Source organism: Styela clava, chromosome 9 (genome assembly GCF_964204865.1).
Source record: "Styela clava chromosome 9, kaStyClav1.hap1.2, whole genome shotgun sequence".
NCBI lineage: Eukaryota > Metazoa > Chordata > Ascidiacea > Stolidobranchia > Styelidae > Styela > Styela clava.
Genome location: NC_135258.1, coordinates 9672061 through 9683442, shown reverse-complemented (window position 1 = coordinate 9683442; position 11382 = coordinate 9672061). Strand labels below are relative to the sequence as shown.

General features: G+C 33.8%; 1 protein-coding gene across 1 annotated transcript; it reads left to right on the top strand.

Moving 5' to 3' along the window:
* The first annotated feature begins 593 nt into the window (after positions 1 to 593).
* On the top strand, positions 594 to 10582 carry LOC120339932 (allene oxide synthase-lipoxygenase protein-like). The gene is made up of 15 exons (XM_078116162.1): positions 594 to 783; positions 1938 to 2050; positions 2996 to 3182; positions 3575 to 3706; positions 3885 to 4139; positions 4377 to 4467; positions 4590 to 4746; positions 5155 to 5409; positions 5781 to 5973; positions 6281 to 6361; positions 6554 to 6672; positions 7261 to 7380; positions 9038 to 9172; positions 9735 to 9833; positions 10129 to 10582. The coding sequence occupies exons 2-15, from the start codon at positions 2018 to 2020 to the stop codon at positions 10306 to 10308; spliced, it is 2037 nt and encodes a 678-aa protein (XP_077972288.1). The 5' UTR covers positions 594 to 783; positions 1938 to 2017; the 3' UTR covers positions 10309 to 10582.
* Positions 10583 to 11382: the final 800 nt, after the last annotated feature.

Here is an 11382-nt window from a genome sequence, read left to right as displayed (position 1 = left end):
AGAGCACGGCGCGTTGGCAGAATCTCATGGTCTAGTGAGAATGACGTCATCGGAAACACCGCTCATTAAAATTTTTATGAACGATTATCAAAAATCTTGACCATGTTTATTATGATAAAAATATCAAAAAAGATGTAAAAAATATTCTATCCTCAAAACTGCTCACGTATACAATGAAAGATATCTAGGAAATTACAAAAAATGCAAATTTCTGCTCTGGTGATCACATTTCCCATAAGAGCTAATGTTAATAAAAAAAAATTTTTACATCACTTTTATTTTTTTGCGCGTAGGATGGGTTTTTAATGAATAAGGTCTATTACAGGACCCACCGACTTCAAATATTTTAGTTCAACGATATTTGATCCAAAATGTTGCTGTTTTCTACATAGTTATTGGATGCACACTTCCGTGACAATGTGTGCACGTGAATTTATTTAATGTGCCTGTTTTTATTTGTATTTATCCATTTAACCGTGTTTTTGATATAGATAGTAAGACTCTGAAGTGATTAACAAATTGAATTTAAATCTAAGACCCACTTCTCCCCACCTGCAAAATCGTACCTTTCCGAAAACATCCTGGCAAGAGCTGTAATAATTATATTATTGAATTTTCTCAAGCTGAATCGCACTTCGTTATGTGACAAACAAGAAGTGCAACCGCTGACGAAGCTCTCAAGGTGTCGCTGCATGACTGAATCCAGTAAATAAGTCCGTCTTCTTCTCGTCCGACTATATGTCGAAAATGAATTGAAAGAATTAGCAACATCTACAAAAGATGGTAACTTCTCATATTATAAATAACGTTTTTAAATTTGATAGGTAACTATAGAAATATTTCCGTAGCAAAATGTATCAACCTTTCTCGGAATTTCTTATTCTCCATTAGATAGGAAATGAAAAAAAAATGAAAAAAACCAATTCCATTACGCTTTACCAAAGTTTGAAGCAAAATTTTATTGAAATACCCCCAAAAATTGTCTCGAATCAGTTGTGTGTTTTGCAACAAGAAGAATACAGTACTTTACATGCTCAAAATACAATATATACATACGGTATTTTTGAGTCTAGGCAATCCCGATAAAGCATATTATCATTTAACAAATGCAAATTTTTTCGCTGCCAAGGTTTAAACATGAAGTGCCGAATATCGCATGTCTAGGAAAGCGTTGCCATATTGGCTTTTTAACGTCAAATTTCACGATTTTGGCTTTTTTGAAACACGTTTAGCGTCAGAATTTCCGTTTGGCCTTTTTATGTCCATTCTACTGTCTATTATTAAAATCATTTAAATTACAATACCGGTATTTAAGGTGCAACAATAGCAAGCTCATCTACTCAATATTTAGATTTTCCCTTGACCCCAATCAATCAAAAAGAAGCCAACAATGACATAACATGTGCTATCGATTAGGTTGAACTATGAGGAAGTCTGACCTTGGTCAGACGAAACGTTACAGAAATATAAATGTGTTGGTGTGCAGAAGGCTATTGAATCACTTAAAATGACATAACAATTGTAGTTTTTGCAGCCGCTCAGACAGATGTTCAAGCAGGCTTCGTTTTTATAGTTTTGCGTATTACAGTGTTATTTGTCAGTTTTTAGTTATGTTTCCAAAAAATAGTTGTATGCCTTAATTCAGTAATTGTCATTTTGCCTTCCGAGGAGCTTTAGTGGGGTTGCGGTAATCAAAATTCTCGCAAACGACGTGATTATCTAGGCTATAATCGTAAGTTATTGTAGGATCGTTTGTCAGACTAGACACGCGATATTTGGCACTTCATTTTTAAACCTTGGCAGCGGAAAAACTTGCATTTGTTACGTGTTCATATGCTTTATCGGCTTGTTGGCCACCTCGTTTTATACTTAGACATGACATTCAAGAGCGTGATTCATCATCATTGTTCGCATTTTATCTTCTAATTTTTAAAAAGGCGCAGTTGACGTTAAGTTGAGTTCTTTTTAAATAATCTTCGGAGATTGAAGTTCAAAACTTGACACGTATATCAGCAAGATGACAAAAGTGACATACAAGCTACTGATTAAGGTTAGTTATAATTTCTTGGTTGACAAATTTTAATTTGTCAGAGATGTTAATTTGCGTTGAATTTAATTTCAAATAGTCTATATCAATATATCTTCTCATCTCTGGTGTCTTATTGTAAAATCTGGATTTCCAGGCTGGTTCTTTGAATTTACTTCAAAGGCTAATTTTTCCGTGACGGCTATTGTACGGCATAAATTAACTTAAAAATATAACTAAAAATATTACGAGAATTCTTCTGGTCACGCTGTCATTTTAGTGTCAACCACACAGTTAGGTGTTCATCCTTTGCAATTGCCGTTATTGTTGGCATACTTTTATGCGCATCAAATGATGAATTCGAACTTCGGTCAAATGATCTTCGAATATTTTCTATTTTGAGTGTAGATATTCAGATCAAATTTTATTTGTTCAATCTTCTCCGTTATTTAGATGCATAAAACACCGCCTAAAAGTTTCATTCTTTGTCTGTGGCCTCTACGGTGTGGCTCACTTTTTGAATAAAATTTTATTAACACTCAATTTAATTATTTGTTCCATCTTCAACGGCCAGTAATGGAATGACCACCTAGAGGCGACTGGTAGATGTTCCGTACGTATTACCGTAAATAACGAGGCAACGGTCCTATAAACTTAATCTTTGCTATTGATTCAAGAAAGATGCGAGATTTTTATTGATAGAAAAAAAAAAACGAATTAGATAATATTTCCGACAGTTAAACTTTTTTAAATGCATGAATACCTTGACTTCTGGACTTGAAGTTGTCCAAGGCAACCGTAACTTTAATTATTAGTACAGACGGCATACACGTAATAAAATGATTTGAATCGACTAACTTCAGGTTTGTACTCTGACAAGCATTTAACCATCCCAATTCTACAACAATTATTTAAATTGAAAATGTCAGTTATTTAATGACTTAACACTAATGCCGCAACTCATTCCAGACATCAAAACTGTATGCAGAAGGTGCAACAGATTCAAATGTCTCTGTTCAACTAGTTGGCGAAAATAAATCTCATACAGATTGGCACACGCTTGACAAATTTTGGCGAGATGATTTTGAACAAGGAAGAACAGATGAATTCACGATAAACGACAAGAAAGTGGGAAGAGTCTTGTTTGTAAGATTCCGTAAGTAATTCATTTTTTTTTTCAATTCTTAATGACATTCTTAACATAAAAATCACACATCTTCAAATAACAGAAGCTGTTCCACAAAATCGAATTCAAAGCTCAAAAATAAAAAAATAGACCCATTTCGATCATCGAATACGATCTTTGAAATATGTCAAAATTTTCCATAAGTATACAAAACATGTATGTTTCGATAAAGCAAAAGTTAATGTATAGATACGCCCAACTTGCTTGAAATTGTATTTCATCATAAAAACGTAGTTACAAAATACTACACCCTAGCCAAAATAAAAGAGAGAATATTGAATACTACTTTGTGTGAGGTTTTGTTGATTTCATCATCTCATTTTAAATGAAACAATTCGTATTCAGTTGTAAATTGTATTCAGATCTGAAGCATGGTAGCAAAGAAAAGGATTTGTGGGCATGTGACAACGTAATAATCCATCATGACAACTACGTTGATGAGTTTCCCCTGTACGATTGGGTTGTTGATAACTCTGTAATTGTACGAGGTGAAGGTGAGTGCTCTTCAAAAAAATACCAACTAAATATTCATGGGCGTTATTTGTGGAAATTTGCAATCTACTTTATGGAAGCTGACACACAATTGTTTTTATTCTTGACAAAACTCTAATGAATACCCGTACTATATGAAAATCATCGTATGATATATTCGTAATATTGGCGTTTTTTTAGGACTGATTCCCCAAAAAATAACGTCCGAGGAATTGCTAAAGACTATTAAAGAGGAACGAGAAAATAATCTACGTAGATTTGCTTGGATTGAAAAGGCAAAACCAGGAGACCCTGGGTGGATGATGCCTAGATTTCCACCTGCAAAAGATTTACTCAATGTGCCCCATCAATTGAAAATGGCTGACGCAAGATTTGAACACATGTCTGAAATGAGAAACGTATCGAAGTTTAACGCTCTTGTCGAAAAGTTACAAGGTATATTATTCACATATTTATGTTAACTCTACCATATTTCTTCTTTATCAAAATCATCAAAATTGCAAGTTAATTGAGCAATACGCATGGTATTACTGGAGATCATGAGGTGATATATCTATATACTGGTCTTTTGTTTGTGATTCTCAACGCTATTCCGCATTTCCAAGTAAAACAACAATTACTGAAAATCACTATTTGATGCTATGACTCATGATGTAAATATTGTTTATTCAGGTTATTTGTTTCCGATTAAAAAGCTGGATGATTACAAGAATCTCTTCAGTGGATTCAGAATTTCTGGAGATTTGCTCCCGTTCATTGAAAAGTATAACAAAATTGTTGAATTTCTTGTTGTCTTGTCTCGTTGCATCAAACAACACGGATAGTCGCATAATGTACTTCTGGTATCTCATGGTTACAATTTTTTTTTTTTTTCTCTATCTGAAGATGGGAAGAAGACGAAGAACAAGGACGACAGATGTTAAATGGTGCAAATCCTTTTGCAATGAGTCGTTGTACAAGATTACCAGAATATTGTAAAATTACAAATACTCATGTAGAACGGCTTTTAAATGACGGTAAAACTTTGAAGGACGAAATTAAAGTGAGTACATATGAATTTGATTAAAGATAACAATGAAAATCCTATTTTACAGAATGGATGCGATTAGTTTTAAACGTATGCTCCGTAAATCACTGTTAAATATATAAAGTAAACTGTGACTTTTTAGATTAATTTTTAGTAATCATAAATAGCGAATATAGATTTGTTTTTCCCATTATTGACTGTGGCGATAAAAAGCTATTTTTCGGGGTATACTCCTGGCTTGTAGAGTCATTATAAAAATTTCACTATTGTGATACATCACATAATATCATTGGCAAAGGTATTTATTTATTACCAATATGGTAAAGATATTTAAACTAATTTTTAATCTTAATCGTCGCGTGAATATAATACATTCCATTATTTTATCCTATTCAAAACAATTCATTTTAATTTCCTTTGTAGGAAGGACGAATTTACATCGCAGACTATTCGTACATGACTAAGGGTCTGCCCAGAAACAAGCAATATAATGGAGATCCTCTCTATTGTGCGGATGTTACAGCGTTGTTCTATTCATCTGGCGACGGCAAGTTTCGTCCAATCGCAATCCAGTTAGAACCAGACAATGCGGATTCCATTTTCACTCCTAAGGATGAGAGATATGACTGGATGTTGGCTAAAATGTACTTCCGATGTGCTGACACTATTGTGCATCAGGTTAAATGGTTACAAATTACTTTGTTCCTATAAGTTTCAAAGCTTCGTAAGAAAATCAAAATCAAAGTCAGCTTGATTTTGAAAAACATTGTTATTCTTGTGCCAAATACCGGTATGAAGCACAACGAAAGGCAGTTTCATATTTTTCCTTGGCTTTGTAAAAACAATAAACTCATCTTCGTTCAATCTTGCATAAGCCGTTTCAATTATCGCATCAGTCAAAAATACTTTATTATATACTGCATATTTATTGTATTACCGTACGTTGTTTTAAATTTAAATTTGTCAAGGTTGGTGCAGAGTTTATTGCAATATTAATGGATGTTGTGTACCACGTGATAACACCGCTCAAATAGCATTTTTTATTTCAGTGGATATACCATTTTTTATGGGGACATGCGTTGCCAGAAACAGGCGCTGTTGCAATGTTCCGAAATCTATCACGAACTCATCCAATCTACAAGCTTGTTCGTCCTCATCTTCAGAATATTGTTGTGATTAATCAATTCGCAAGAGACATTCTTATCTTTGATAACAGCACTTCAAACTATACAAGATCTATAAGTAACTTAAATGATGGTGTGGTTTGAAATATATGGTATAGGTTGCAATTTTAGTTTCGTGATTTTGATCTTGCGAACTGAATTAGATACGAAAATTTCACGTAGATTTCAAAGCTAAATCATAAGGAATAATAAAGTATCAAAACCCACTTAAGGCTTTACCAATAACTCTTTAACTATCTGCAAGATGTAATACATCTCGATAATAATAAGAAATGGAAATGTTTGTTTCTGGCATCATTTTGTCAAACATTTAGCAATATAGTGATGAAAAAATGAAATAAAACGAATTTATTCATTTATCACAGATGGTGCTGCTTTGGCACGGCATGTTTTCAAAGATTTCGACTTTGACAATCTTGTCCTCCCAAATTTGCTGAAGAAAAAAGGTTTATTGATTTATAAACATTTAAACTTTTGCCGTTAGTTTGAACTGAAATGTTAATATCCTAAAATTTATTGAATCTGAAATTATACTGATCTTTTGCTTTTGTTTTCGATTGATATCTGCTCCGAAGAAAAGTAGTGTCATTTGATGTCAATGCCTCTCTTCTTCGGTAATAGTTCGAATAAATTTTTAGGTCTTGATGACTACAACCTTCTGCAGAACTATCATTACAGAGATGATGCCACCGCGTTGTGGAGCACAATTGAAAAATATCTTTCAAAAGTCATCAAAATATATTACAAGGCAGATGAGGTAATGCACCACTTTTTGCTTAAATAGACGAAAAGACTTGAAAATTTAGAGAATATGCATCGTAGTGTCCAGTAATATAGATATTGCTAATGTTCACGGAATGAGAATTGTAATGGAGACCCGAAAAATAAATGGAAAACGGAAGCAAAATTTCATTCTGTCGAGAGTTTCAACTATGAACAGGTTATCTTGATTATCAATTCGATGATACATTTTATTTGATTATTTCTTGTTTTCTATTAACTTTTCGTCTTAGTCGATATCAGAAATAAACCGATTAGAAATAATAAAAAATAACCTCCGAAAACTACTGTAAATGAGGAAAAATGACACTTTATATTGTTTATTAAATTGGGTAAGTGGCGTCATTGTCATGAATTATATCATACAATACAAATACCCACATATGTAGCCTACTTTGCCTTGCTATTATTTAGTAACTGAAGCCTCTTACATTTTGAGAGATACCATTTGCAGAGATCATAATCTTATGAAAGAAGTAGATTTGTTGTAGTACAAATGCAACCCGAATATATTTTGCATGTCGCGTATAGTGATGCTTTTTTTACCAATTTATCATTTTGCTAGGACGTGCGTGATGACGAACAAATACAATCGTGGATTAATGATTTCGCAACTGAGGGATTAGCATGGCCAGATGGAAATACAAAAGGATGTCCGACCAGTCTTAAAAATATTGATGAATTGGTTAGAAACACATTTTTTTTAATTGCATTTTTTTTCTTTCATATTTTTTTGAGGCAAATTTGTTGAAAATTAGCTTCACTGAAATAAAAAAAAAGGTACTGAACGAAATATTGACCCAATAGTGGTTGGTATATAATTTCGCAATATGGTATTCTCCTGCAAGTAACATACTTGGCAATAAGTTGTTATTCATGTCTCTGTCCAGCCCTGATGATATCGCTATAGCGTATTTTAGGAATGTCATTCGTCCCCGTATATTTGTCTCTCATATGAAGGAAATAAAGCGGCACTACTAAAGTGTAGAAACCCTCCATAATACAATTATTTCTTCTTTGGAAGCATGAATAGGATGAAGGAACATCTGTCACGATGGTGCAAAATTTTTAATATATAATAGTGTAATTTATTTTTAAAGATTTCAAAAAACTATTCACAGACATCTTGAAGCCTTAAAATTAAACCTTGCCCAAATCGACCGCAAATTAGTTACTGACGTATTGCTGAGAACTCATCGCGTGATTTCGCAATATGCATTCAGTGCGCTCCTTGTGTTCATTTTCATTAGTTTGCTAGTTTATTCTATTCTGCGTTGTCTTTGGCAAACGCTGCAGTAGGTTTAAATATATAGCAATGTATTCAAATAATATCATTGCATTATTCAAAATAAATGCAAAATGGGGTCAAAATATACTTGATCTCCTTGTGGAACCATTACGAGCGACGGGATCCAAACGTTTCTCTTATCTTGAAAACTACACAAGATTGGACTGGAAATCTTATCTTCCCCTAATCATACCCAGGCCTACCTAATCATTTACAAATATGTTCTTAATAGCACTGTAAATTGGAGACATGTCGTATACAAATTAATTGATAAAATTGGCATATATATATGAGTTCAGGATTAGATTGACAGACAGATAAATAATGTTTGCATGCAACATTGTATAGTTTCATAATAATGTGAATCGAATAAAAATTCGAAAGACTGCTTCATCGAGACACCAAACCATTACTGGGTGTCCACTTTTCCCTGGTAGTGGTATCGTACACTTGGGGTAATTTACCGATTTGAACTGTCCAGTCGTTCAATGTGTAACTTCTGTCGAGTATTATTCATCGCCAGAGCTGCAATATGTTCAGTGATATATTCTGGTTCAATCATTATCTTTTCCATAACATCTTCATTGTTGCACTTCATCTCCTGCAAAGTTACGTCAGTCCAAATTTGGTTTATATAACAGTCTAAATTGACAGTTTAGATTGAAAGTGTATTGTCAGTACTGGTAGTCTATGTTTACTGCATAAAACGTCATCGCTTGATTGCCCTGATTTATTGTCTTCCTATTCCTATGCAGTTTTTTCGACATACAATATTATTTTAATCTTTACGAAACTACGCGATGGGGAATCAGAATTAAATACAGAAAACTAAGGTCGAACACTTTACTCGGAAATATACCTGAAGTTATGGCCTAACCCTAACCTGGTACACATACTACGTTCCAGTGTCCACCATCTTAGTTCACATAGTTCGGGAGTACCATTTATCAAATAAATAATTTTGGTGATAACTCACGTTCTATCGCTTAAATGCTGAATGATAGTCGTTAACTAACACAATAAAACGAGTTGACTCGTATTGAAATCTTTACAGGTACAATTATGTACAACTCTTGTCTTCAGCAGTTCTGTTCAGCATTCGGCAACACACAATGCAATATTTGACTTATATAAATTCATTCCAAACGCACCAGGTGGAATGAGACTTCCAATACATAAAAGAGGCGAGGTGATTGTATAATGTTTGTTATCTTATATATCAGTGGTTCCCAAACTTTTCAGAGTTGGGACCCACTATTTATCACAACAGGTTATAGCTACCCATCTCGTGATTTCACAATGCAATTTTATTCTTGAGAAATGAACACAAAAGACCTTCCAAAAAAAACCCATAGTGTTATTCTTCAAAAGAAAATAAATCTAAATCCTGTCTAAATTTCGGGGAAACACGGTAGGAAGTGCTGTACAGTGTACAAAACTGCTATGCGTAAAAAAGCCACATGATCATTCTTCGCATAGCAAATTTATGTTTCTTTGAGAAGATCATAAAAAGGAAACTTTAACAGATTAGAATTTAAATTCAATTTAATTTCTTTTGTTTTTTTTAAGATTTACGTATTCGAGTCATCAGCGATCCTAAAAACCAGTATAATTAGTCAAAGCTTTCTACGTCTTCACGACCCACTAAGATTCCTTTTGCGACCCATAGTGTTGGAACCGCTGTTATATATCATTGTTGAAAGTAATAATTATAGAAGTTTCATATAAGATTCATTCGTCCGTGCACACAGGCAACTCTGCAGCGAGTGCTGGATTCTCTTCCTGATATTACAATGGCCACGATTTTGCTTGGAAGTTCCTTCGTTGTGACAGAATTGCCAGAAGACGAGGTGGGTCTATCATATTATACCTGTGGTATATAACAATATTTTTATGCAGTTTATTTATGACATTTATTAATGACGGCTCATGTTCTTCAGGAATTTAGAGTCTGTTGTATATTAAAACAATATTGCCTTGCAACTTGAATCTTTAATAAATTCGTAATTGTGCGATTAAAACATTGATAAAATTGATACTTTGAATTTCTGCATTCTACCTTGGTATATTTTCAAGTCCAATAACAGAAAAAATTTGCATATTGATTTAAATAAAATATGCTTAATTATATAATATTATGTACAGGTTTATCTCGGAGAATTCCCCATGAATCTGTTTACCGAGGAAGAGCCGAAGAAAGTCTTGAAGGAGTTTGCAGATGATCTCAAAGTGGTTGGTGATAAAATGAAAGAACGAAACAAGAAATTGGAATATCCTTACGAATACCTTTTACCAGAAAAAGTACCTACCGGAACTACAGCCTGAGTAGAACTGATATATGTTCATTTGGATGAAACAAGTCTTGGTATATATAATGCTTATGGAAAAACTGAAAGCGTTTATTCTAAACTAAATTGGCTGAGAGCTTCAAAGTTGAGTCTGAATCGCAATATTTAACTGTAAATATATCAGAAGGTAAAGCAAAATATTAAATTCAGGAAATGAAATATTCCATCTTCAAATATCCTATTCACTACTAAAATTGTCAGCTTATCTTTTATTTAGAATATTCATGTTAATCAAGATATCCTATATTAACTGTTTATTTTTCTGCATCAATGAATATATATTATGCTGATATCAACAAAATTGGGCCAGTTTCGACAAAAAATGATACGGTAACACGGGTGAGAGTTCACAGCCAACCGAGTTCAGAAGAACACAGTTCATTCTAATATCTGTAAAATAAGCACAGCGACGCACCATATATATTTATTGAATTTGGGTTTTCGTGCGATCACAGGATAGCCAGCGCAAATTTTTCAGCAGTGCTCCTCCATACAGAGACGTATCAGTGATTTGTACAGGTGAAGTATGCATTAACGGGACAAGCATTCCCAGCACTGAGGTGTTTCCAAGTGAAATGCTCGGAGGTGACGAGCCCAACTAGACGAAATTCGGGTGCTTTTGTGGGAGTTACTACACGTACCTGTTTCAACTTGCAATCAACCTTCAAATCCGCGGTACAGTTAGGCTACTTGTAATCGAGAAGATAAACAAGGGTATGTATAACCAGCTTCTGACCGCTGCCACATGCCACACAAAAAAAAAATGCAGAAAAAATCAATTGGCTGCCACTGAAAATCGTAGCAACAGGTCTGAATATATTAAAAAAGTCCAAATTGGCGTGGCCAAGATCTCTTCTATGATCGAGGAGATTGTAAATAGACTTAATTAAGATATAAGAAAAACGGCATGATGATTTAGTCTACAGCCGAAAAAAACTATTTGTCTTCATTGCTGTAAATCTGCTCCAGAAACCGAGTACAATAATTTGGGCAAACTTTCCGGCAAATAAATATTTTGTTGATGGTCCATGACAAAAAGTTTTTGAACACT